The sequence below is a fragment of the Botryllus schlosseri genome, chromosome 14 (assembly GCF_051294905.1).
Source record: "Botryllus schlosseri isolate E-star chromosome 14, Bs_hap1, whole genome shotgun sequence".
NCBI classification, from domain to species: domain Eukaryota; kingdom Metazoa; phylum Chordata; class Ascidiacea; order Stolidobranchia; family Styelidae; genus Botryllus; species Botryllus schlosseri.
Genome location: NC_137249.1, coordinates 4,042,487 through 4,069,694, shown reverse-complemented (window position 1 = coordinate 4,069,694; position 27,208 = coordinate 4,042,487). Strand labels below are relative to the sequence as shown.

Sequence of the window (27,208 nt, the reverse complement as noted above, 5' to 3'; positions counted from 1 at the left end):
CTTTTATTATATTCTTCGTCGGCGACCGAGTACGTTCGATATAAAATATGATTGTGAGAGGCAGATGCGCTGCATTCGATGAAACAGAAGAAAGATTACATATATAACAATCGGTATAAATCTAATAAAAGACTGATTAACGATCACACAACAAGTTTAACCAAGATCACGACCCTAAAATATAACAACTCCCGACAGACACCTTCTGTTTCGTAATAATAGCAAGGAACGGCGAACTGGTTGATTGCGTCACGCGACCGCAAGAATACGTATTCACAGCGATATTTAAAAGCACGCGATTCACGCGAAAGCATTGCATAAAAGTATATGTTTAATAATATATTACGGCAAGATTCAATACGTGACTACGAAACCAGTACAGAATACACAAGGTGCTTATAAACATCTACATAAACAGATATAAAAGAAGCAAAGCGTAAAATTCATAAAGTAAAGCTTCAGACATAATATGCATATTGCATATACAAACTATCATTATATCATTGGAAATCGATAATAATCATGTTCCAGCAGTCGGCACAATCAAATTTTGACCATAACCGCATCGCTACTCTGACCGACCTTATCCACGCGTACCGAATCGATTTGAATTTCCTGCACAGAAGATTTCACGCCTTGGTCCGGCGCGCTCACGACAATAGACGGGTGACTATCCTGGTTTCCAGTGGCTATATTCATTATTTCCTCTACGAGATTCTCGCCGTTTGTTTTGACTGGTTGCTGCTGCGTGGCTTCCTCTTCCAGTACAATCTCCGCTATAGCTTTCAATCCCGATTGTACGCTTTGATTTTGCGCCTCTGCTACTATTACTGTTTCGTGTTCCGGTGACTGCGATTCGTTCGAGAAAATGTTAATGATTTTCCCGAACAAGGTTTTCTTTTTAGACGGAGAAGACGGTTCTTTAGACGCGGTTGACACTGTGAGTTTTTCTTCAATATTGACCCCTACTGAGCCGGATTTTCCACCGAAGAATTCACTGATTTCAGACCTGGATATGTATCTCCTACTCGGATCCACAGGATCTTTGGAAGGGATGAGTATTGGGAAGTGGAATTCGTTTTGTATCTCCTGCCCGACCGGCTCGGATTTCAGCGGGAAGAAAAAATTCTCGTGGATGCTTTTGATCGGGAAGAAAAAGCTATCGGGAAAGCCGACGCTTTGGCCAATGTCTTTTGTAGCTCCTGAAAAATACGCTTCGAGTTTAATTTCATGCTGTCTGGCTTTTACTGATATCTTACAAAGCCCTATCACCCGCATGCATTCGTGCAGTTACCTCCAAACCTTGCACTTACACCCGCAACAATCTTCGACGTAATTTATAACGCTGACAGGCTCGGCGAAATGCTGCATCGATGTGGAGAAGTCGTAGTGTAGTTGAAGTGTCTATTGGCCTGCACCAGCGAGTGGTGTGCACGATTAAGGCAGATCCGGAGTGGATGTTGGCCAGATTTTTGTTATTTTTGGTTGAGTCGAATTCATACTATTTGTGATGAATTTTTCGATCCGGCCCGCGCGAATAAGCCGATGTAAGACAGCATTGGAAATTTGGAGTAGATAGTACGCTGTAAAAAGAGAAACTGGCACTGTATGCTCATTGTTCGTTCCGCAACGCACGGCGAGCTTGCGGAACGCGTCATTTTCGTTCGGCATTATCTTACGCATGAAAAATCACAACACGGAGATACGTCGGCAAATTTGAACGTCATAAGAACGAACGGCTTGCATAGTTTAACGTAGTATATGGGGAAATATTCTCACGTCCTATCATCTCCCTCAGGATCGGCTGGCTTGTGTGCTTTTTTAACCACTTTTCGTCTTACAGTCGTCTTTTTACTTGAATCGCCTTTGCTGTCGGCGTCAGCCGGTACCTTATTTGTCGATTTTTTGACCTTTTTCACCGCTTTCACCGGCGCTGTTGTAGCCGTCTCTTCTTGTTTCAACTGTGCCGATTCGTCAACCGGGATTTGTGACATTGCGGATTGTTCTACGTGTGATTCGCCCTCTAAAACAACATGAGTGCTGTCTGGGATATGTTCAACGTTTGAAGATTCTGATACTTCTGCTGACTCCGTGTCTAGTTTAGGCGAGTCTCTCGGGCCCTTTTTTATAACCTTTCTTCTGGCTGATTTGGGACGAGTCGAAGCGTCCACTTCGCCTCCCGCAGCAGATTCTCGATTAGACTTTTTCGTCTTGATTTTTCTGATTGATTTCTTGACTTTTGGCGGGTCGGGCGAAATCTCGTGATCTGCCGTAACAGGATCGCTGATGCTGTCGGCGTAGCCCGGTTTTGAAGGAGTTTGAGAGTTAGAATCGTGACCTGTGCTTGATTCTGCAATTGGATTAAATTCTTCGCCACTGTTATGCTTGTTAGCCCGTGTACCATCAGCTGATTCCTCATAAATTGTTTCATTCTCTAAAGATCGAGCTAGTGAAGTATCATATGTCGGCGAGGATAAGTTTGTCAAAGATTGATCGCGATCCTGTGTTTCTTGGAAGATTTCGGTTGGAGCAGTGCCTTCCACTTCCACTGGTTGATTACCAGTTTCGGAAGTGATGTTATCTGCAGATCCTAACTCTTCTACAGCAGCATCGATGCTTTCTATGGGCTCGCACGCCTGTTCTAGTTCGTGAGTATTAGCTGCCAAATCTTGATCAACTTCATTGGAGGATATTTTCGTCACGGACATACTGCGATTCGACTGTTCGTCTGTACTTGAATCGCATATTTCAGCATTCGTTTTGAACTGAACTGGCGTGGATTGCGCTACGACACCGGATTCCACATATTGCGCATCAATGCCACTCGCAGAGTGAGTTGCCGAAGCCTCTGACACGGAATCGTGTATGTCTGAATCTGGCTTTTCAATCACGTCGATAGCGTGTGGACTCATTACGGGAGAGTGGGAGTCTGTAGAGATTGGATCATTTGCGTTTGTCGGTTTGGGAACTCTTTTTATAGAAGGTGTTTTCTCAGCATCCTTTTTCCTGGAAGACTTTTTGATCTTCTTGATTTTTCTCGACGCATTGTCAAAAGGCACAGGACTGACGACACTGCTTGTGTCAGCTGCATCTGCTGCAACAGAAACGCCTGATGTAACAAGTTTCATTTCATCGTCGCAGACTGTCTCTCTATTGATTGTGCTTTGGTGCTCAACAGTCAGGTCCTCTGAAACTGACTGAAATTGAGAAGATGACCCATCAGAATCGGTGACAGCATCAGATATTTGTGATTGAACTTCGGTAGATAGTTTGTCCCTGTCTTCAATGGAAAAACCTTCATCCCCTACTTCATTGTCATCAACCTGGATATTCACTCGAGTTTGAATCACTTGCTCACTCGAGAGAGTGTTAGCATCGGGTTGGACTTCAATGTCGGTCGCTTCTACTGTAGTCTGATCGCTGACTAGTTGCATCTTTTTGACCACCCTCTTTTTGACTGACTTCTTGTCTGTGGAGCCGTCCGTAGTTTGTTTGCGCATCTTTACGGTCTTTCTCCTAACTTTACGCTGAGGCAGTTCGGTCCGAACCCCTGATTCATTATTCTCTCCATCGCATTTGTCATCCGTGTGGATTTCGTGTGTCGTACCAGCACGGTCTGATTCGGACTGTTCTTGACTTGCTACCTCTGTATTCTCGATCGCGTGTGAAGATGGCATATCATGTGATACAGTGTCATCTGTCACGCTTGATTCTAGAACTGTCGGATCATCCGCCAGCTCTCCAGTTTGAATAGTGTCATCTCCTTTGGGCTGTACCTTTTTGATCACCTTTCTTTTGACTGATTTGACAGTTTTCTTTGACTTTTTTGTAATTTTTTTCACCTGTGTTTGAGATCGGTCATCATCCGATGCTTGATCCACTACAGGCGTTGATATATTCAAGTCTTTCTCTTCCAAAGCGGCTCCACCAATTGTATCAGGTTTGGACTCATTTTCATCCTTTACGGCATCACCGGCAAGTGTTTCTGTATCGAATTCTACGCTGTGGTCTGCGACATCACCGCTTTCTGATAGATTTTCGAGTTCCTCTGCTGCTGAATAATAGGAAAAGCCCTCTTTATCTGATAGATTATCTTCCGACGATTCGAGAACACCATCGTTACTTGACGTCTCGTCTGTTGCGCCGGAGATTCTCCTTCGAATCAGACTCTTCCTTCTGGACTTCTTGGTTTTCTTTTCAAATATAGAAACTTCGGCTTTTATTTCGGTTTCTGTGTTTGACGGAGACGTTAAAATTAATGTCGGTGTTTCATTCGCCATTGTGGCATGATCGGTTGAATACAATGGCAGAGATTGGGGTATATCAGACGTAAACAGTCCGTCTCCTGCGTATTCAGACGCAGAATCAAGTACGCCAGGGCCTTCGTCAGCTACTAATTCACGATGAGGGTCAGCGATAGCCGATTCGCAATTCGATGCATTGTCCTCTACAGGCGGAATAGACAGTTCACATTCAGTGATCATCTTATACGTAGAGTCAGAACTTGGTCCGATTGTATCATCTATTTCGGGCCTTTGCTGACTACCATCCGAGTCACATCCTTGAATTGTGTTTTCGTTTAACTCGGCGTTGCTTGATGAAGATTCTTGATTGCTTACTATTTCGGAATCTTCTGTGATTGTAATTTTTTGGTCTTTTGCCGATTTTTTTATAACTTTTCGCCTGATCGACTTCTTTGCGATATCCTGTTGTTTAGTGCTTGCAGTTTTCTTCTTTTTAATTGTCACTCTTCTTGGCGATGGCTTTTGTGGTGTATCATCAGTGGACTCTGTTGTTTTGGATGATTCCAACGACTTTATCTCATCTTGAATCAGAGCCTGGTCCACGGAGTCTTCAGTTGCAGGTGTGGATGTATCGCTTATTTCAGTTAATTGTGAATCCTGTTGAGGCAAAGCATGTTCCGAGTACTCTTGAGTTGTTACAGCTGATGTGTCAGTTATTTCATGTGCTTGAGGTTCGCCTTGAGTCATAGCCTGTTCAGTGGACTCTTCAGTTGCAGATATATACGTACCAGCTATTTCGGATAATTGTGAATCCTCTTGGGAAAAAGCCCGTTCCGAGTACTCTTCTATTGTTGGAGTTGATGTATCAGCCATTTCAGATGCTTGTGGTTCATCTATAGTCAATACTTGTTCAATGGACCCTCCAATCATTGCCGTATTCGTATCCTCAATTTCAGTTACATGCGATTCAACTTGGTTCACAATCTCTTCCGTGAATTCTTTAGTTGGTGGCGTGGATGTATCAGCATATTCACATATATGCGATTCATCTCGAGTCAAGTCCTGCTCGGCGGACTCTTCAACCAGTGGCGTGGATCTATCAGCTATTTCAGAAATCTGCAATTCATCTTGAGTCAAAGTCTGTTCAGTAGCCTCACCAGTTGGTGGTATGGATGTATCAGCCTTTTCTAATATATCTGACTCATCTTGACTCAAGGTCTTGTCGGTGGACTCCACAATGAGTGGCGTGGATGTATCAGCATATTCAGATATATGCGATTCATCTTGAGTCAAGTCCCGTTCAGTAGAATCTTCAATCAGTGACGTGGATATATCAGGCATTTCAGAACTCCTCGATTCACCTTGAGGCTGTGACTGTTCAGTAGACACTTCAGTTGTTGGGGCTGATGTAACAGTCATTCCAGACACTTGCAATTCATCTTCAGTCAAAGGTTGTGCAATCGACTCTTCAGTTGCTGGCATTGATGCATCGGCCATTTCAGGTACAGATATATCAGTTGCATTTACATATGGCTCACCATCCAATGACGCTTGCTCTGTGGATTCAGATGAAAATGATTCCTGCTGTGAAGATGCACTTTCGTTATTTTTCTTGCGCTTGATGATCTTCTTCTTAGATGTGCTGGATTGTGACTCGTCTTTACCTTTCTTTTTCTTAATTGTTTTCCTCTTGGCCAACTTGGCCACTGTGTCAGTGTTCGTTGCATTCGTGAGATCAACTTGCAAGGTTCCTTCCGACTCATATTCCTGACTTTTGTTCTCATTTAGTTCAGCATTCATACCGGGACATGCTTGATGAATGCTGATTACGTTTTCAGAATCATCTGTGATTGCAGTTTCTTGATCGTTTGCTGATTTCTTAATCATTTTCTTTCTGATCGACTTCTTTGTGACATCCTGTGGTTTGTCAGTCGTAGTCTTTTTCTTTTTTATTGTAATCCTTCTGGGGAGAGATGATGGCTTTGGCGATTCTTCATCAGCCGATTCTCTCGCCTTGGATATCTCTGATGTCATTGACTCATCTTTGTTCAACGATTTGTCACCGGACTCGACAATTATAAGCTTGGATGCATCATCCATTGCAGATTCGAGTGGTACATCATGAATTAGCACATGTTTGGTGGGCTCCTCAATATGTGGCGTAGGTGTATCATCCATATCAGAGACTTTGGATTCCAGTCGAGTCTGCGCCTCTTCAGCGAACTCTTCAGTTTGTTGTGCGGCTGTATCGGCCTGTTCAGATGTAAGTGATTCATGTTGAGCCATTTTGCTGGCTGCATCAGCATTATCAAATGTATTCAATTCATCTTGAGTCAAGGCCGCTTCCGTAAACTTAACAGTTGGTGACATCGAAGTATCAACATTCTCAGATAGATAAGATTCATCTGGAGTCAAGGCATGTTTGGAGGATTTTTCAATTAGCGGTGTGGATGAATCAGCAACTTCAGATTCAACTGGAGTCTGTGCCTCTTCAGTTTGTGACGTGAATGTATCATCTTGAGACAAGACCTGTTCAGTAAACTCACCAGTTGGTGAGATGAATGCTTCAGCATTATCAGATAGATGCGATTCATCTTGGCTCAAGGCCTGTTCAGTGGACTGATCAATCAGTGGTGTGAATGTATCAGTTATTTCAGATGTTTGCGATTCATCTTGAAGCAAAGCTTGTACATTAGACACGCCAGTCGAAGGGGTGGATACATCAGTCTTTTCAGATATAAACGATTCATCGTGAGTCGAGGCCTGTTCAATGGATTCTTCAATCAGTGGTGTGGATGTGTCAGTTATTTCAGATGTTTGCAATTCATCTGGAACCAAAACTTGTACAGTAGACTCTTCAGTTGGTGGGGTGGATATATCAGCCTTTTCGGATATATACCATTCATGTTGAGTCGGGGCCTGTCCGATGGATTCTTCAATCAGTGGTGTGGGTGTGTCAGCTATATCAGATGTTTGCGACTCATCTTGAACCAAAGCTTGTACAGTAGACTCTTCAGTTGGTGGGGTGGATATATCAGTCTTTTCAGATATGTGCAATTCATCTTGAGTCAAGGCCTGCTCAGTGGACTCTTCCGTCGGTGCAGTAATTGTATCAGCATTTTCAGATATATGCAAATTCTCTAGAGTCGAGGCTTGTTCAATGGATTCTTCAATCAGTGGTGTGTATGAATCAGCAACTTCAGATTCAACTGGAGTCTGTGCCTCTTCAGTTTGTGGCGCGTATGCCAAGTTCTGTTCAGTAGACTCTTCCGTTGGGGGCGTGTATATATCAAACATTTCAGATATAAGTGATTCATCTTGAGTCAACGCCTGTTCGGTGGACTCACCAATCACTGGTGCGGATGTATCAGCTATATCATATACATGCAGTTCATCATAATGCGATGCCTGTTCGGTAGACTCAACAGTTGGCGGCATGAATGAACGAGCATTTTCAGATACATGCGATTCATCTTGAGTCGAGGTTTGTTCAATGGATGCTTCACTCAGTGGTGTGGAAGAATCAGCAACTTCAGACTCAACTGGAGTCTGTGCCTCTTCAGTTTGTTGCGTGGATGTATCAGCAGTTCCAGATATATGCGATCCATCTTGAGTCGTGGCCCGTTTGGCGTACTCTTCAACCAGTGGTGTGGGTGAATCAGCTATTTCAGATATGTGCGATTCAGTTTCAGTCGAAGCTTGTTCACTAGACCCTTCAGTAGGTGGTGGCGTGGATATATCAGCCTTTTCAGATATATGCGATTCATCTTGAGTCAAGGCCTGTTCAGTAGCCTCATCAATCAGTGACGTGGTTGTATCAGCATTTTCGGACGTATAGAATTCATCTTGAGCCAAGTTCTGTTCAGTAGACTCTTCCGCTGGAGGCGTGGATATATCGAACATTTCAGATAGATGTGATTCATCTTGAGTCAATGCCTGTTCGGCGGACTCTCCAATCACTGGTACGGATGTATCATCTATATCATATACATGCAGTTCATCATGATTCGATGCCTGTTTAGTAGACTCAACAGTTGGTGGCACGAATGAATGAGCATTTTCAGACACATGCGATTCATCTTGAGTCGAGGTTTGTTCAATGGATGCTTCAATCGGTGGTGTGGATGAATCAGCAACTTCAGGCTTAACTGGAGTCTGTGCCTCTTCAGTTTGTTGCGTGGATGTATCAGCAGTTCCAGATATATGCGATTCATCTTCTTGAGTCGTAGCCCGTTTGGCGTACTCTTCACCCAGTGGTGTGGATGAATCAGCTATTTCAGATATGCGCGATTCAGCTTCAGTCGAAGCTTGTTCAGTACACCCTTTAGTAGGGGGCGGGGATGTCCTATCAGCGTTTTCAGATATATGCGATTCATCTTGAGTCAAGGCCTGTTCAATACACTCTTTAATCAGTGACGTGGTTGTATCAGCATTTTCGGACTTATGGAATTCATCTTGAGCCAAGTTCTGTTCAGTAGACTCTTTCGTTGGTGGCGTGGATATATCAAACATTTCAGATAGATGTGATTCATCTTGAGTCAATGCCTGTTTGGCGGACTCTCCAATCACTGGTACGGATGTATCAGCTATATCATATACATGCAGTTCATCACGATTCGATGTCTGTTCATTAGACTCAAAAGGTGGCGGCATGAATGAACGAGCATTTTCAGACACATGCGATTCATCTTGAGTCGAGGCTTGTTCAATGGATTCTTTAATCATTGTATCAGCTATTTCAGATATGTGCGATTCATCTTGAGTCGAAGCTTGTTCAGTAGACACTTCAGTAGATGGCGTGGATATATCAGCCCTTTCAGATACATGCGACTGATCTTGAGTCAATGCCTGTTCAGTAGACTCAGACTCAGCAATTTCAGATATATGCAATTCGTCTTGGGTTGTGGCCTGTTTAACAGACTCTTCAATCAGTGGCGTGGATGAATCAGTCACTTCGGATTCTACTCGAAACCGTGCCTCTTCAATTGGTAGCGTGGATGAATCAGTCACTTCGGATTCTACTCGAAACCGTGCCTCTTCAATTGGTAGCGTGGATGTATCTGCATTTTCAGATATATGCGATTCATCTTGAGATGATAAGACCTGTTCAGTAGACTCTTCAATCAGTGACGTGGATACAACAGCCATCATTTCAGAGACTTGGGATTCAACTTGAGGCAGTGCGTGTTCACTGAGCTCTTCGATTGGTGGTTCAGATGTATAAGTCATTTCAGACACTTTCAATTCATCTTGAATCAAAGCTTGCACAATGGACTCTTGATTTGCTGGCATTGATGTATCAACGATTTCAGGTGCAGAAATATCACTTGCATGCACATTTGGTTCGCCATCAAATGAAGCTTGCTCTGTCGATCCAGGTGCAAATAAGGCCTGTTCTCCAGGTGAGCTTTCGTTCTGAATCTTGCGCTTTATGATCTTCTTCTTAGATAGGCTGATTTGTGACTCGTCTTTACCCTTCTTTTTCTTAATGGTTTTCCTTTTGGCCAGCTTGACAGCAGTGTCAGTCTTTGTTGCATTCGTGAGATCGACTTGCACCATTTTTTCCGTGTCATATTCCTGAGTTTTGTTCTCGTTTAGTTCAGCATTCGTACCAGGAGATGCTTGATGAGTGCTGATTAATGTTTCAGGATCATCCGTGATCGTAGTTTCTTGATCCTTCAAAGATTTCCTAATAACTTTCCTTCTCAACGACTTCTTTGTTATATCCTGAGATTTGTCAGTCATTGCCTTTTTCTTTTTCACTGTTTTCCTTCTAGGGGAAATCGATGACTTTGGTGATTCATCATCAGATATATCCAATGTCTTTGATTCATCACGATTCAAAGGCTGGTCAGCGGACTGACCAATTAATAGCCTCGGTGCATCATCGATTGCGGATTCCCCTGGTTCATCTTGCTTTAGCGTGTGTTCAGCGGACTCTTCGATTAGTGGCGTGAATGTATCGGGCATATCTGGGACTTTGGATTCGACTGGAGTCTGTGCCCCTTCGGGAAATTCTTCAGTTGAAGGTATGGGCGTAAAAGTCATCTCAATGACTTTGGATTCAACTTGAGTGTGTGTCTCATCCGTGCACTCTTCTGATTTTGGTATGAGTGTATCACCCATTTCGGATATATCCGGTTCAACTTCAGCGAAAGCTTGCTCTGTGGAATCTTCAATCAATGGCGTGAATATAACAGCCATATCGGAGACTTTGGATTCATCATGATTCTGTACCTCTTCACTGGACTCCCCAGTTTGTGGCGTGGATGTGTCATCCATTTCAGCTACGTGTGATTCCTCTGGAGTCAATACCTGTGCAATCAACTCTTCAATAGGTGGTGTGGATGGATCAGTTAATTCAGAAACTTTGGATTCAACTGGATGTCGTGCCTCTTCAGTGAACGCTTCAGTTCGTGAAATAAATTTATCAGATATTTCAGGTATATGTGATTTAACTTGCGTCGAAGCATGTTCAGTGGAATCTTCAGTCAATGGAGTGAATCTATGTGATTCATCTTGATTCAAATCATGTTCAGTAAACTTCTCAGTTCGTGGTGGCGTGGGTGCATCAACCATTTCAGATAAATGTGATTCTTCTTGCGTTAAATTCTTTTCAGTAGACTCTTCCGTTAGTGGGGTGGACGAATCAGTCACTTCAGAGACTTCTGATTCAAGTTGAGTCTGCACCTTTTCAGTGGACTCTTCAGTCAATGGTCTGGAGCTATCCGCAATTTCAGATTTAGGTGATTCATTTTGAATCGAAGACTGTTCACCAGACTCTTCAATCAGTGACATAGATCTATCAGCCATGTCAGTCACTTCGGATTCATCTCGAGTCTTTGACTCTTTACTGAACTCTTCCGCTAGCGACGCGTGTGCATCAGTCAATTCAAATTTATGTGATTCATCTTGAGTCAAGGCATGTTCAGTGAATTCTTCAAGTAGAGGTGAGGAGGAATCAGCCACTTCAGAGACTTCTGATTCAATTTGAGTCCGTGCCGGTTCGGCGGACTTATTAGTAATAGCCTTAGCAGAGACTTCCGATTGAAGTTGAGTCAAGGACTTTTCAGTGGATTCATCAACTAACTGTGCTGATGTATCAGCCATTTCGGATACTTGCATTTTCTCTTCAGCCAAAACCCGTGTAATAGTCTCTTCAGTTGAAAGTGTGGATGTGTCAGACATTTCACATACATTGGACTCAACGTGCGCCACCGCCTGTTCAGAGAACTCTTCAATCAGTGACTTGGTGGCAAAGTCAGTTGATGACAGTGGCTGTTTATATGAAGCTCCACCAATTTCGATGCTTGCTTCCTCAATCCCATCTGGATCAAATTGAGGAGCTACTGTTTTCTGAACTTCGTCATCTCTAAAACAATCCTCATGATATTCCGAATTTTGCACAGTGTCCGCGAAGGTATCTTGTGTTTGCTGATTACTCTCAAACTGGGTGTTTGTTGACAAGACAAGAGGAACAATACCTGGCATACTGGAATATGCAATAGAATCTTCGACGTTCTGCCCTGGATCAACATTCTTGCTCTGAGAGTCAACTTCATGAATATTGGCAGTTTGAGAATCTATTGTTGATTCGGCATCCACAGGATATATGTCATACAAAGTCACTTTCTCAACTGATTCAGAATCAGGCGATGCTAATTTGCTACTTAGTGTTTCATTTGTATCAGTAACGGTGCTCAGTTGATTTTCAATCATTTCTGATGCGCTGATTTCCTCTGTTTGTTCGATGTCATGGCCTGGAGGTATTGTCTCCTTTGAGACATCTGGCAGAACAAAGTCTGAGCTTTGTGCTTCTGCGTTTTCATTCATACCATGCATTGCGTCCACATACCAAATGGTTGATCCCGAGAAATTGACCTGCTCTTCTAGCTTCTCTGGATCTTTATCTGCTTCATTTAGAGAATGAGGCACAGCTGAATCCAACGTGTCTGTTACTCTGGAACTTGAGCTTTCAGTGTGTTCTATCGTTTGTAATACAGTCACAATTGCGGAATTGTCAGAAGTATGTTTTGAAATCGATCCATCAATTTCAATATCATGAGTTCGTTCTGCTCCTTGTGTTTCAACATCTGATTCGTCTGCAGGGGTTTGAATCACCACCCCCTTTTCAGCATGAATAGCTACATCACCGGTGAAAATCTCTGTATTCGTTAACATCAATTCACCCAAAGATTTCGTGTTACGGTCCGAATCATTTTCTTTAAAGTCTGGATCACTATGATGTTCTTCGTGATCTATCGACTCTTGTTGAATTGGTTCATTCAAATTGTTTTCTTGAGTCGGTGATAGCTCATCTCCTGTTAGAAGTTCCAACTCTTGTCCATGAGTAGCGGCGTGGATTTCCTTAACAGATTCTAACGGTGAATCAGCCTGTGAATGTCCTATATTGACTTCATCCTCCAATTCATCGGTTACACTGAATTTTGTTTTCGTCGTGTCACAAACAGAAACGGGATCTACTGCTTCAGTAACAGGTAACGTGGTTCCTTCATCAGCTTGTGTTTTCACATCGTCTGGCGGTATTTCGTCGCTTAGTGAAGTCAAAGACGTTTGTTCGGTAAGGGACTGTTCATCCGCTTGCTCAATATCCACTTGTGGAGTTTTGACTTCCACATCGTGAATTGTAGAGATTTTATGCATTTCACCATCAACTGACTTTACTGTTTCCATGTTATTATCTCCACCACCCACAGCATCTGATGTTACGACTGACTCAATCACATTATTGTCAGTAACGTTACTCTGTGATATATCATCGATTGACCTCTCTTTGAGTGTTTGGTCATCTACTGACATACCTTCCTTACCACGTTGGCTATCGCCAGGAGTATATGCGGTGACTGACTCTTCATAATATGGCTCACTTTGCGAGTTGTCTGCTACTGGATTCTCGTTTTCCTTAAAACTCGTTTGGTTCTCGTCTGGTTCATGTTCTTCCTCAATTGGATACAGATTCCGTACAAAATTCATGGGTGAATCAGGCACGTTTGAAGAGTCCTGAGGATACATCACGATTTCATCATCCTCGTCCACATTGTAGGAGACGTAATGATTGTTTCCAAGCATAAAAACTGGTTCGCTTGCGTCTGCATCATCAATCACACTTGGCTCTTCGGGTGAATCAACACTTTGTTCAATATCTGCCTCCAGTTGTTCAACGTCTGCATCATATTCTTCAGATACAGGAGTTGTATCTTCAACGTGCGAATCCTGTGAACGCGTACATTGATCTGCACTTTGCGGTGTTTCGGTGTAATCGATATTTTCCTCGTTCTTTGTGAACGATTCTGCTTGAATATCGTATGGTATGTGCGATGAATCATTCTCACTGTCGGGCACGCTGTGAAAATCTGAGGCATCGATGAAATCGCTATTCCTGGATGACTGCCGTAATGAATCTGGTAGCGAATCGACAGTTTCCTCGTCTTTAACAGTATCTTCAGTATCATCTCGAGACCAGGAGCTTTCTCTGTTATATTCCACCTCATCCTCGTCGCTAATGTACAAATCAGAACTCCAGCTTTCGCTTTGTCGCACATATCTCGTCAATGTCATTTCCGAGAGATCTTCGTCATAATCGGTGATCAATATCGTGGGTATGTGTTCTGGGTCTTGCAAAATGCCGGCATTGCTCACGTTCAGAAGCTCGTCATATCTCAAATACGAGTCGGCATACGCAGACGGATTTGAGCTTCCATAGCTATCAATAGAACTAGCGATATCTTCGAGTTCAAAAGGCGCGCCGTCATTCGAATCCGAATCGGGATATAATTCCGAAGCGACTGCGATTTCATCGACAGTTTGTTTAGGAGAATAGTCCACAGTTGCGTCATAATCAATCACATTTTCTACACGTCCAGTCTCTGCGAATAAAACACCCTCTTCCGCTGTTGCCGCGTCTCCCGATGAATCCAATTCAATTTGAGTTGTAGCGAATGCATCAGTTTCGAATGAATGTAAGGAAACATTGTCGCCAGCTGCATCTCTGTTAGCAGTGTCGGACGTTGTTGTATTATCCACATCTGTGTTTGTTGGTGATGGAAGAACAGTAACGCCAGAATCGGCAGCAGCAGAGCTACTAATGTCCCCACACTTTTGATGTAAATCTTTGTTTTCGGATACTTCACGCAAATCATGGTCAACTACGATTTTAACATCCTGTTTGTCAGATTCAGTTTCATAATTTCCTTCCATTTGGTTCATCACATCGCTTACGTGTATTGATGTCATTGTTTCTTCCATTTCCTTTACCTCAATTGATGACTTATTGTCTTTTTCAAGTACGCTGTTGGAGGCATCCTGTGCGGCTGATGGCTCAACGTTGCTTTCTGAAATTTCAGTTTCAGGTAATATCATGTTCGATGCTGGATAATTCTCAAACTCCTCATTTGTTTCGTCTATTTTTCTGACAGCTGAATCGACAGCAGCCGATATGGAAGCGTTATCCTCAACTTTCGTGACCATATCTTCGAGTAAATTCACGACGGCGTCGTTGCTTGTAATTGAATCGATGGAGATCTGCCTGCTCAATCTTGGACTAGGATGCCCACGAGGTGAACGCAAAGCCTTGGCGGAAGGCAAAGACTCGAGAAATTGCATCAGAGACATTTGATCCTCACCAATCGAGCTATCGTCGGATGCGCTGGATAGTCTGCTGCTCTCCTTATCCGGCAAAGAGAGGTGTTCTGCGGATGCAGCATTGTCGGCACACAAATTTTCATCATGTGTGCCCTGATGCGAAATTTCAGATGCTTCAGTTACATGATCGATTATATCAGGTTCCTCTCCAGCCACAGCTTCTGGAGACTGCTTTGCGATATCTTCGTCGTGATCTTGCGACTCTGAACATTCTGCTATGAGTTGGTCTGAAGATGAGCTACAGGTTACAGTGTTAACTGTCAGATTTTCAGTAGAATTTGCGTCCGGACCAGTCTCTTCTGCCATTGAGACATTTTCACTTGGTTTATCTTCATATATAGAAGCCTTGTCTGCTGCTTTCTCCAGGAAAAGTTCATTTACATTTAAGCCTACTTGGATTTTTTGTGCTTTAACCGGCACTACGTCTGATTCGATATCCGCGTTATGACCGGTATATTTTGGCGATTCTTGCTCTGAATTAGCTTGTAAATCATCTGCCATATGGCTTGCTAGTGTATTCTTTGCTTGTTCCGCATCTGCTATCTGTGCGGCAGGTTGCTCGTGTTGATCATGCGCCTTTGCAGGGATGATAACTTCTTCCTTGATAGCTTGTCTTTTCCGTCGTTTTTTCGCAGTCACTGCACTTTCCATTGCCAACGCCAAATCTGTTTTCATCCAATCTATTATATCCATCTTTTTCATGCTATGATCCGGACCTGAAACTTCATCACTTCCAACATCAGCAAGGTCGTCTTCGAGACTGCTTTCTAGCAAGACCCTGTCGTGAAGTTCATTTTGCAAAGAGTTCGATGATGTAGTCTGAAGCGCTTCTGCGGGTGAATCCGATGTCACCGTTGACTGATGTATTAGCTCTGATCCTGTGTCAGAACAAGTTTAACGTCTTGGTAATGAGAAATGAAAAGGACGATGCGTGAAATAAAAAACAGCAGGCTACTAAACGCAAACAAGCAGTCGTAGGCAACATTTATTTAGATTAGGAATAGATAAAAAGGTAGACACTGGTATGCAATACAATTTGTTTGTTGCTATATTGAAGTTCTGTAGCTACTTACAAAGCCTATGGTATAAAATATGCAGTCAAAAAAATGATTCCAAAAGTATAATCGGAAATCAGTTGAGCCCATCGTGATCGGGTTATACATATTTAGAATGAATCTCGATATTTCATGTTGTTGGTCCCAGGATTATGCGAACTTTTAATAACAAGTTTGAAAATGCCACATCCTTCACTGTTTTTGGATCGATGCTTACTAAAAATTAACGCAATCTAACCGTGCTTACCTGATCCACACGCATAAGTATAGGCCTACTCAATACACATTAACACATTACAAATATACCTATGGTTTTGTCGAGCTTAGCCATTTAGTTATAACTGTAAGTTGCATTTACTAAATCAAATCATCAATGCACAATTGCACATTCAAATACTTGTATAATATAAATTCTTCTTAAAACGTATGGCATGCATATCCACACTCTTGCGTGCGTGGGCACCATAATGTGCACTACCCTAAAACCTATTCCACCCATTGAGTGCCTCGAGAGCATATCCAGATTGTCTTACCCACTGATTTTCGACCATGAGATTCAACATTGGCATGGATATGATCTATACAAATAAGTATGTCTTTAGACATGAAACGAACGGCGCATTCATTCAAAAGAACGGTCGATACAGTAATATTATTTGAATTGGCCAGAATTATTGACGCGCAGTCCAAAATCAAAAAAATATTTGCACTATTCACAATGACCAAAGTCATATACATCATACTTTGTATAACATTTTTTCTAGATGAGTGCCGGTGACGGATTTAAATAATCAAGATAACTTGAATTAGACTTACCATCACCACTCCTGTGATTATGCATACCAGCACTAAATGTAGCTGTAATCAAATTCAATTTTTAATGCGCAATAAAGCAAATTGGAAATTTCATGTTATGCATATACGCCAATCACTGATAGCAACAAACTCTCATGCTTGAATTTATTAATTTCATTATCGGATGTAAGATACACTTTGGAAATAGGTTATAATGCCTACCTTTACAGACGCATCATAAGTTTACTCGGCACTCAACTCTGTTACTTAGCTAGAAAAGGCCACAAGGTCACGTGTATATTGAGAAAGATCTTAGACGATTTCAAACCGATAGAATATATCTCTATTACTTTAAGAGTGTTCTTACCTTTTGGCATTCTACTAACGGTTTCAGTTTCAACTATATCCAACTCCTCTGCACATATAAACATAGGTTTAAAACTAGATACTGACATTGGGTTTATTCAAGGAAGTGACAGCCGAAGATATAGCGTAGTGGCATATAGACTTAGAATGTCAGCTTCTCAGCCGTACGTTTGAACCCTGGTCAGCCCAGATTAGAGACTTGCTAGTGATACTGGTACTAACGGATTCCCTGCTAGAAGGTTAGCACATGCAGTGGGATTGCGTGGAGAGGATAAAATGGTGGTGCTGACTCGATAACCTAACGACGTTATTCTTAACAGGGTTGTATCCAAGTCCACAAAGGTTCCGAGTCATAAGTCAATCTCAATTTTATAGTTTTGACTCGAGTCAAGTCGAGATATTTTCAATTCACCACCGAGTCAAGTCAAGTGCAAGTCGTCGAGCAGAGGGTCGAGTCCTAGTCGTAGCGTTATGACTCGAGTCCAAGTCATTGTGTTGACTGTTCAGTTTCGAGTTGAAGTCTTATGAAACCCATTTTTAACAGCGCTGCTTGGTGATATGGAATGTTTCGCATTGATAGTATACAGATTTTTCTCACTTTTAACAGTTTCTGGTCGCATTTTCAAATACCAGTACTAAAATAGACGAAATACCAATTTACTATTCTTCGAAATTACAATGAAACGTCGGTCTTGGCCGTCCTAGTCTCGAGTCATATGCGCAATGACTGGAGTACAAGTCGAGTCAATACACAGATTGACTCAAGTCTAGTCGAGTCATGTCCATATTTTGAGAAAATGACTCGAGTCAAGTTGAGCAACACAGCATTTTTCTAGATATCAGGAACTATTATCAGAAAGAGAACAATATGAGTAGTACTGATATGCAATAAATATTCATAATGTTTTCGTTTTATGTGAAAATCATATTCTAATGGTCTTGTTCTTTCACACTCTGTTAATGCACAGTTCATTTTGTGCATCATAATGTGTCAGATGTGTATTGTGGTCAATTTTTGTATTCATGACTCAGCAAAAATTTGGAGTTCCCAAAGGCTTGTAGATTAGAGTAAGTGTTCCCCAGGTCATTAAAGGTTAAGAACCACATCTCCACCTTGAAAACTGATGAGCCGGAAGTCTGCTGAGTCGTTCAATTTATAGTTTAGAGAGTCGCTATATGAAATTACATGGTGTTGAAGTCAGAGTCGCAATTTGGACTCTTACGGGATTTGGGAATGGAGTACCGGTGGAGGCCTACAAACATTAGTGAGACACTTCAGCACTGACTCAACTTACAATTTATGATAACTGGGTTATGCTTTAATAAGTATGGATTGGGAAAATCGAGTTCTTCATTGATTGGTTTCTGAGTAGAGTCGAGTATTCCGAGCAGCAATCACTATGACGTTATAGCAGCAAGAATCATTTGGAAAGTATTGGCGACCACAAGGTGCCGTATACGCGTCATAAAAATAATTTTGTACTTCTTGACCGTGATCACTGCATCGCGCTTTGCGACGATGCAGCGGGTCAACCGCTGAAATATCGTTTCATAAATGTGCGTTGCCTTGCGATAAATATTTTGATAATGCGATACGAATCTAATACATCCAATTTATCTTAGACTCGGATTCGTTGTGCTCACCCATATTACTTAGGCAATGAATAATTCGCCATTACCTGTTATAGTGTTTGCATCAAATACTATATCGTCGTGTATCGCCATTTCCGCTAAGACAAAAGGTAGTTTAAATGCATTTAATCGTGAAATTTAATTGAACATAATTAATTACACACACCGTTAACTCGTCATAGACACCGCACTACAAATTAATGCAATCGCAAAATTGAACTCCATTCATTAATATTTAAATTATGCCACAAATATCAATCGGCGCCCAAGCACAGTTTTGCAAACAAAATACTGGCAAACTTACCATCTATCAAAACCCCTCGAGCTTCAATGTCTTCTGTACCAAGAGGAATTGTGTTGTCACTAATACTACATTAGTTGTTGTCCATCAATTTTGAAATTAGTATATATGTTATGAATTCAAGCATAAGAGTTTGTTGCTGACATGATACTAACACGTCATCAAAATGTATAATGTACTTACCCCCATTGCCTGTAGATCTGTGGCTTCTAGGAGCCCGTGATTCACCTCCTTCATCAGAAACTACCATGGAGCTATCTAGGATTAGGAGATCTTGAGAGTATATTTGTGTCACATCTCGCAAAGGTCCTCTCTAATCTACCACAGCTTCCATTTGAGTTACTCATATTACCATGCAAAAACATATTTATTTATTTCACTTATGATTTATTCGATTATTGTATTGATGCAGTTACTTTTGAGAGTGCATCCGACACACTTCGTACGTTGTATATCACACAAGCCTGCACATATTAGGCCTACGTCATTTAAGCAAATATTATTTACCGATTCATTGTCAAACTAGTTGATAATACTAAACAATTAGAAGTACAATTATCACTACAAATGTTACTCAACTGAAGGTAAAAATACTGGTGCTCTATAAGGAGCAGATCCAGAATATAAGGTTCTAAAATTATTCCAAGCTTGAAAATACCAGTTAATACAATGCATGCCGGATAATTTTTAAAATTGCATGAACTTTGTCGGGTACAGGGTGGATAATGTTAATAGTTCGATACCAAGAAGGCAAAAGTGGGACAAACGTAGATGATCCACTCAAATATTCGAATATTTCTTACGAACCACATCTGATTACGTCCCTACTTACTTACTATCGGTAACATTATGCGTTATATGATCATCTTCCCCAGTCACTGTGTGCGAAGTAGTTTCTATATAGAGACAATATTTTTCAGAAATATTTACGGTAAAATCACAGCGCATTACTACCAACTTACCGGTGTGATAATGATGCCGAAAATCCAAACCACGAGATTCCGTTTCGAGCTCTGGTGCATAAAAATTCAGCATCAGCACATGGGATTTCAATTTTGGCTACTGTCTGTTACGCTTCCATTAGTATCAACATTTACCCTTGAGATGGTAAATTTGCCACTATCCATTGAGGGTTTAATCTTTATTGTAGCATTCAGAAGAGGTTTGTGCTAGTACTTCGAGTATTCAAGTAGAATCTACTTAGTAGATCATCCTCATTTAATCGAATCTTAATGTTTGGGGATCACTTCCATTGATCGGTGAGTTGTGGGTTCATTCCGCGGTCGGGTCAAACTAAAGACTTGGTCATTAAAACTGGTATCCGTGGCTTCCCCGCTTTGCTCTCTGCATTTCCGGGACACCATGGAGGGTTGATCTTAGAGAGCTTTGCAAGGCTGTCTCTACACCCATCTCCAGCTGCATATGTACATCATGCACTCGTGGTATGCAAATCCCTGATGCATATACACAGATCGTGTGTATGTATATTATGAGTCGGAGTATTTGCCGCAAGAACGCCATGGACAAAAATAAATAACGTCCGACTATTCCTTTACTTCAACAGTTCTCAAAGTCAAAGGCGTGAACTTATGGAAATAAAGTACCGGTTTGTCTTTAGACATTAAACGAATGTCACTTTTGTTTAAGCGTTTTAAGAGTAAGTTTGGATGTCGTGTAATAAAAATATAACTGTTGCACCATTATTGAATTCATCAGGATATTTTGTGCTGAAAAGTAGAAGGTGGTGAACATATAATACGGATTACTAATCCACTATGGCAATCCTCAATGACAAAGAAGATCTGATTGTGTTACGCATTCATTAGCACCAATCAAATTACCACTTTGGATGGTGAAAGATATCGGGAGGTATTGAAAAATAATATACATGTTAGCATCACACTAAGGAGAAGTTTGTCTGCTGTAGTTAGTTTCCCACTCACCTCGCTCGAAGCCCCTGGCTCCTCTGCCATCATTAACGATTAATTCAGTGGCTGAAATATTCACAAGTATAGTTGGTATATGAGTCAGTTATCGTCAGCGATTTTCATGGCGTTGGAAGAAAAACAACAGCAATCCAGTGGTCCATTTGAGAAGACACAACTTCAAACTTCATAATTTCATTGAAGTATTCTTAGCTCTACTCAGCTACGTCATTGTAACTATAGTTGCAACCATTGAAATTGAAAATGAACATATGTCGACAAGGGCTCTGATATACCGCAGACATCCATTAGTTTAGGCCTATTATGATCAAGTCACTGCTTTGGAATCACAAGTCATTCCGAGTCATTACAAATTTTGACCCGAGTTAAAAGTTAAGCAAATCAAATCATCAAACTGGTCGGAGTCAAGTCATCTCAGATTTTCTGATTCCACGTCACATTAAAGTCACCAAATATTTTCAGTTTAGATTATATGAGTTAATTTTGCGGATGCAGATGCGCATATGCATATAGGCTACACAGTGTCACATCAAATTTAGTCGAAATGGTCAAGAATAGAACAAATTTTATTCTTAGTACTTTTTAATCGCCAATGATTCAACTATATTTATGCCTTTGGGGTTTATGCGCCTGCATCCCTATCCTCGAAATCCATGCAGGCTTTCTGTGGGGACTCAAATTCACTGACCAACTTCTGAAATAGCACAGAATCGATCATTTTTCCAAAACTATCTAACAGTGCCGGTGCTCGTATTTGCAACTTCGAACATAACCCAAGATGTATTCAGCCGTGTGCGCGATACGCAGATATTAAACTGCTAGCATTCTCAGCTAGATTCACACAGACGATATGCCTACTTAGCTGTAAGGATATTATAATCCCAATTGGGGCCAATATGCCAGCAGTTGAGGGCATCCCGAAGCTATTTTGTCTGTCATACCGCTGTTAGATTAACAAGATCGAAAACGTAAACATGGAACTGGGATGGAGCACATTACAGTTTAGTATTAATGGCGTGGTACTTCTCAGTGCGGCTCAGACGTTCTGAATGCTTTTGCGAAGAAAAACATTTCATGACTTGAATATTGACTCAAAAATTTAACTCCGGGTCACGAGGTATTTTAATTTTCTCATTCTTCGAAGCCGAATCCAAGACAAATCATTTTCTTGACTAAAGCAAAGTCAAGTCGTGCTTCGACTCATCCCAATAACATTCACACCAGTCATGCTCCAGTTTTGTATCGATAACTTATCATGTTATAATCATAAGGAAATACAGCTTTAATCATACAATCCAAAAATATCGATTGATGAATACTGAGTAGGCTACTCTTCACATTCAACCTCCTTTAGAGTATAATAATGTTGTGTAACCAGTTCTACAGGACCCTGGCGCAGAAACAAATCTCATTTATAAATTCTAAATAATGTGATGTCATCAATGTTTAGAAGTTGCGTTTGAGATCATGGTATACCTAATAATCCATTTCTAGAATTTCGAAACAATAAGCTGCTATGGCATGTTCTGTGGATATACTAAAATTTCCTATACATTTGGAAATCAGCAAGATCATGGTCATAGGCCTACGTCACAGCGAATATAACCTAGTGGTTGTCTTACTTGTCACAGTGGTGGTCTTTACTGTGATGACCTTATGAAGTGCTTCACTTATACTCTTTACAACTCTTCGGCCTGGAGCAGTTAGTTGTTCGATCCACTCCCCGGTAAATATTCTTGTTCGGAGCATTTGTTTTTCATTGCCACCCTCAGACTTTCTTCGCAGTCGTCTGTGAGAGTAATGCTATTTTGATAAATCGAATATAATTTGGGGTCAATATTTCATAACGACAAATTACTATTGAAAGTTAGCAATGAATATGATTGAACTTGGTTACATAATTCAGGGGGGTAAAAGTAGTCATCGTTGGTACTCAAGTAGAAGTATTACTTCTTTGCTGACGACCTCTGAAACTTATTACATTAATTTATTTATCAAACCAACTAAGATATCATTGAATGTTGCCCCGTGGCGATACTAAAATATTTCTTTGAGGACTACATTCACTGCAGTATAAATTAGAATCTAAAAAAAGACTTTCCATGCATTATGTTTAATCGATCGTGTATCAAGAGTTAAAGGCACAATGACAAATATTTGTGAACAATCTACCTTTTTATGGTGCTGGTATGGTGCTATAATTAAATCAGATATGTGTAATCAGTACTCAGTACAACAAATTCTACAATCAATAGACCCGTATAGGATGTGCAACTGAGCAGTGACATTGATTCGGTTGTTGCGGTTGTTGTTGTGGAGCGGAATTTATGCCGACCACAGTCGTACAAAGAAATTGTGATTCCAAAAATTGTTCCAAATAATCGCCTTCATGTGACCTTATCACTAAGCATGTACGTACAATTAATTATGATAACATCCTGGTACGTAGGGTAGGGTTACCAAATTTCAGCAACCCAAATTCCGGACACTCTTTAGCGCCCACTAGTGGATTTCAAAATAAGTCATGACGTCACACTATCAAAGCTTTACTTATAGACCAGAGGTGGTCACGATCCGGTTCAGGAGTATGTGGCTGTGTGTTATGTAACCGGGACCGAAATCACATGTTTTCAGTCCCCTCCCGCCCAAATAAACAACGATTTTGAGCCCACACTATAGGGCAATCTATGTCACTTGCCGGTGCGCCCCACGGAGCTTTATAAATAAATAAAACATACAGTGGTTTCCAACCTTTTATGGTCGCGACTCAATCTCCAATTTGAAAATGTTCCGTGACCCACATCAAAATTTGACGAGCCGATTACTAATAGAAGTCAGCATCTTTGCCCAGACTTACTCACGGGCTATTTCGGAAGCTGATTACTTTCAACATATGCGTAAACCCCAGAATAAAGGCAAACGACCCCCCCCCCCCCCCCGTTTGGAACCACTATCTTTGAATAAAGCATTTAAGCGGCCTTAACGATCTCTATGAATATACCGTTCTCCTATAATTGTGATTACAATTGGGCTTATTCCAGTAAATGTATGTTGTTTTTATTTATATTTTATTGCAGTTTTTGCGAGGGTGGTAGTATCCATATTGAAATCAATAAATGTGATAGTAAATCACGCGCAGCGCGAAGAAAAATATCATGCATCAGCATCAATATCCCATAACAAATATTGTTTTACGAAAAAGTTATGAGCCTACGTCAAGTCTTCAAAATTCCGGATATTTGGCATATTTTAGAAATTTCTCCCGGACGCTAGTTTGAACAGTGAAATTCCGGATATGTCCGGGAAATTCCGGACGTATGGCAACCCTAACGTAGGGTGATGAAACGTCCATCATTACCTCCCTAGCTGCCTTCAAATTGTGATAATTCGGAGTAGACTTAGCTCGAGCAGGCTATTTGTGAAAAAGTCCAATTACTAGTGGCTATCTATAGACAGTGGACACTGGCCAGGTGGCCAGTTCAGTCCCTACTCACTTTCGGAAATTGAAATCATGCTCTATGATGACGGAATAATGGCTTACTTGACTCTCGTTTCTTCAACTTTTCTTATTGCTTCATCTCTCCGCAAGACGGCCAATATGACAGCGTCCTCCTCGGGAGTAAGGAACGAAACATCGATCTTCAAACTCATGGTGTCTTTGCGCTGAAGAGAAGCAGAACTGGAAATGCGAGCGCTAGAGTAGAACGCAGAGGTGATTCACGTGGTTGTAGCGGTAAACAACAGACAGCCAGGTTTGAGCGAAGCAGGTAATTGAGCTGATAATTGAGTCCGACGTGATGTGAAAATAGCGTGGAACCACAATCCAAGATTTAGCGGGCTTCTTGATGATCATAATATTGTGATTGGTGAGTGCAATTTCATATTGTAGTTAAGTTTTAAAATGCCGTCGCCGACTATCGTGAAATGCGACACCGATTCTTTTCGAACGGGTAACATTCCTTCCAAGCTGTACTGTATATTGACCTTGCGATAACTTGAGTTTTGAATTTTAGGCTATTATGTACTGTACAATATATTGTTTCAAGTCTAGTATAAGCCTATATGTGCAGTATGCACTATTGTTTCAAGCCAAGTGTAAGCCTGTCTCTCAACGATGGTTTTCTGTCGGTCTTTGCAAGCACGTTGATTTATCGTAATTCGTACCATGGAACTTTCGTGCTGCACAGCTTCCGGGTCCAGTAGTGGTGGATAGATCAAAGTTACTCGGCAGGCATACTATCGTAGGCTATTGGTCTGAAATTAGATATCATATCTAAGCTTAGCTATATTTCATTTGTCACTGATCACGACTCAATGCAATTGCGAAACATGGTTGACACCGAGCACAAATGAGCCCCCGGTATGCGGAGGCTCTAAGTACACGGAGCAGCTATCGTGAATCTTACAACCTCAGTGTTCTGAACTGCGTGATGTTTCAAAATATTATGATTATGACCAGCATTTAGCAAAATATAAAGACCAGCCTACGATCACACTCACGAAACTAAAACACGATGATCAATGCGAACTTCTTGCGGCGTCAATAAAGATTTGTCTCATACATATCCGGAGAAATCATAGGCCCCTACATGATGTCCCAGATAACTTAGCAACAATGTAGCAACAAGTAGCTATACAAAGAATTCGCATATCGCTCGTATTGGCATATTGTCACATACTGATGCACACTGCACAGGCTGTAAGATGTTAGTACCGCATTATTACACTGCTAAACGGATTGTTCATTGTTCGCAGCTCCTTGAAACTGGTTTCGGGATAGGTTCCAATACTGCATGAAGCAGGCCTATTCATCGTAAGCCTAAGCGCGTTCTTGCAAATTCCAATGGGCATTTTCATATGAATACAAACGTGATTCGTCGCTGTGGGACTGGGATAACATGAATATAGTATTGTACTCGTAACTACTTGATATATTTATCGCATTATGCGCATCATGATCGCTACTCGCTTAGGGTGTGACCTGACACTGACATGTGCTCGATATTCGAAACAAGACTACAGCTTCTTCTGCTACGTATATCGGTGGTTCTTAACCTTACTAATCCACAGAACACATAGGCTAATGGACATGCCTGGGTGGAACCTCAAATTTTCGCAGAGTCATGAAAAACACAATACCCATCCAACTACACAACACATCTAATAGATTACTGGTAAATCATCTTCATCACTAACCACATGTAGGGATTGAGTGTGTGTCCTGACTTCCACGGAACCCATGATACTAGCTCATGGAGCCCTTAGTGATGCGTGAAATACCGGTTAAGAAGAACTGGCGTATAATATTATTATGATACAGCCAAACAACATTCGAAGTGTAAATCAAAGTCGGTAGTAATGCATGGCGCGTGGTGTATTGCTCCTTTACAAATTAGTTTCTATTGGTGCCACTCAAGACCGGACTTAGATAATCGCAACACCAATAACTCTGTGCATTTCAAAGACCATTCACTCAACCCCCTCGACAACACAGTGTAGACTTGGCAAAGCCGTTTTTCTGCGGAATACTTCCTGTCTTTGCATTGTATCTCAATTCTATATCGCGATGAGAAACTGTAATAAGGCTGCGTTCTTTCATTGCTTGCTGTGAGCGGTGCAACACCCATTGCCAACGTTCGTGCTTGCATAATTCTTAACAGTTATTGTCGTAAAATCTGATGAACGCGGCTGTCTGTCGCTTGTAAACGGGAAACTCAATTGGAAAACTTGAATCTATAGATTCAGGTTGCAAAACATACACCTCACCACACTACATTTCTGGATTACGCTCACTAAAACTGTACGAACGTGTAATAAGCACGTTTTCTTTTTATATCCGACAGCTCAATTACTTGGATTGCGAGTGCATTTGACATATTCGTGATTTACAATTGATATTCTAGTTCGGCTTGCTCTTGTCTGGTACGAGGCTTATCAAATCAGTTCTTGGCGCGAAAAACTTGGTTATACAAAACCATACTCTTCTCAGTTCGCACAAACAAATGGCATGTGGGTTTGCGCGTTTGCAGAAGCAAGGTGTCTCCTTATCGAGCGTTCTGTCTTATAAACGAGCTGTCTGGCTAGCTCCTAATACATAACATCGACTTTACTACCGGCAGAGATCATAGAAACACAATGCCGGATCGCGCCTCATGAAACTTATAATGCCAGTTAGCTTCATATAAGACCAACCAGGAAGGTATGACT

The 27,208-nt window shown here is 41.4% G+C and overlaps 1 protein-coding gene across 2 annotated transcripts; it reads right to left on the bottom strand.

Annotated features, from left to right (window-relative positions):
- Nucleotides 1-1,725: 1,725 nt before the first annotated feature.
- Nucleotides 1,726-27,208, bottom strand: LOC145456306 (uncharacterized). 2 transcript variants are annotated; one of them, XM_080334383.1, is made up of 9 exons: nt 25,166-27,208; nt 24,543-24,664; nt 22,624-22,790; nt 20,999-21,049; nt 20,018-20,068; nt 19,892-19,951; nt 19,239-19,313; nt 16,778-16,819; nt 1,726-15,784 (listed from the first exon to the last, which is right to left on the bottom strand). In XM_080334383.1, the coding sequence occupies exons 1-9, from the start codon at nt 25,166-25,168 to the stop codon at nt 1,776-1,778; spliced, it is 14,580 nt and encodes a 4,859-aa protein (XP_080190509.1). In that variant the 5' UTR covers nt 25,169-27,208; the 3' UTR covers nt 1,726-1,775. The 2 variants fall into 2 exon arrangements, with proteins under 2 accessions (XP_080190509.1, XP_080190510.1); XM_080334384.1 differs by having other exon boundaries at nt 24,543-27,208.

What these genes read in the sequence shown, in the direction of transcription:
- LOC145456306 (XM_080334383.1), bottom strand. An exon ending in AGCCAGGGGCTTCGAGCGAG is followed by an intron (nt 20,069 to 20,998) that starts GTGAGTGGGAAA and finishes TTTATGCACCAG; the next exon opens with AGCTCGAAACGGAATCTCGT. An exon ending in CAGATCTACAGGCAATGGGG is followed by an intron (nt 16,820 to 19,238) that starts GTAAGTACATTA and finishes ATTTGATTACAG; the next exon opens with CTACATTTAGTGCTGGTATG.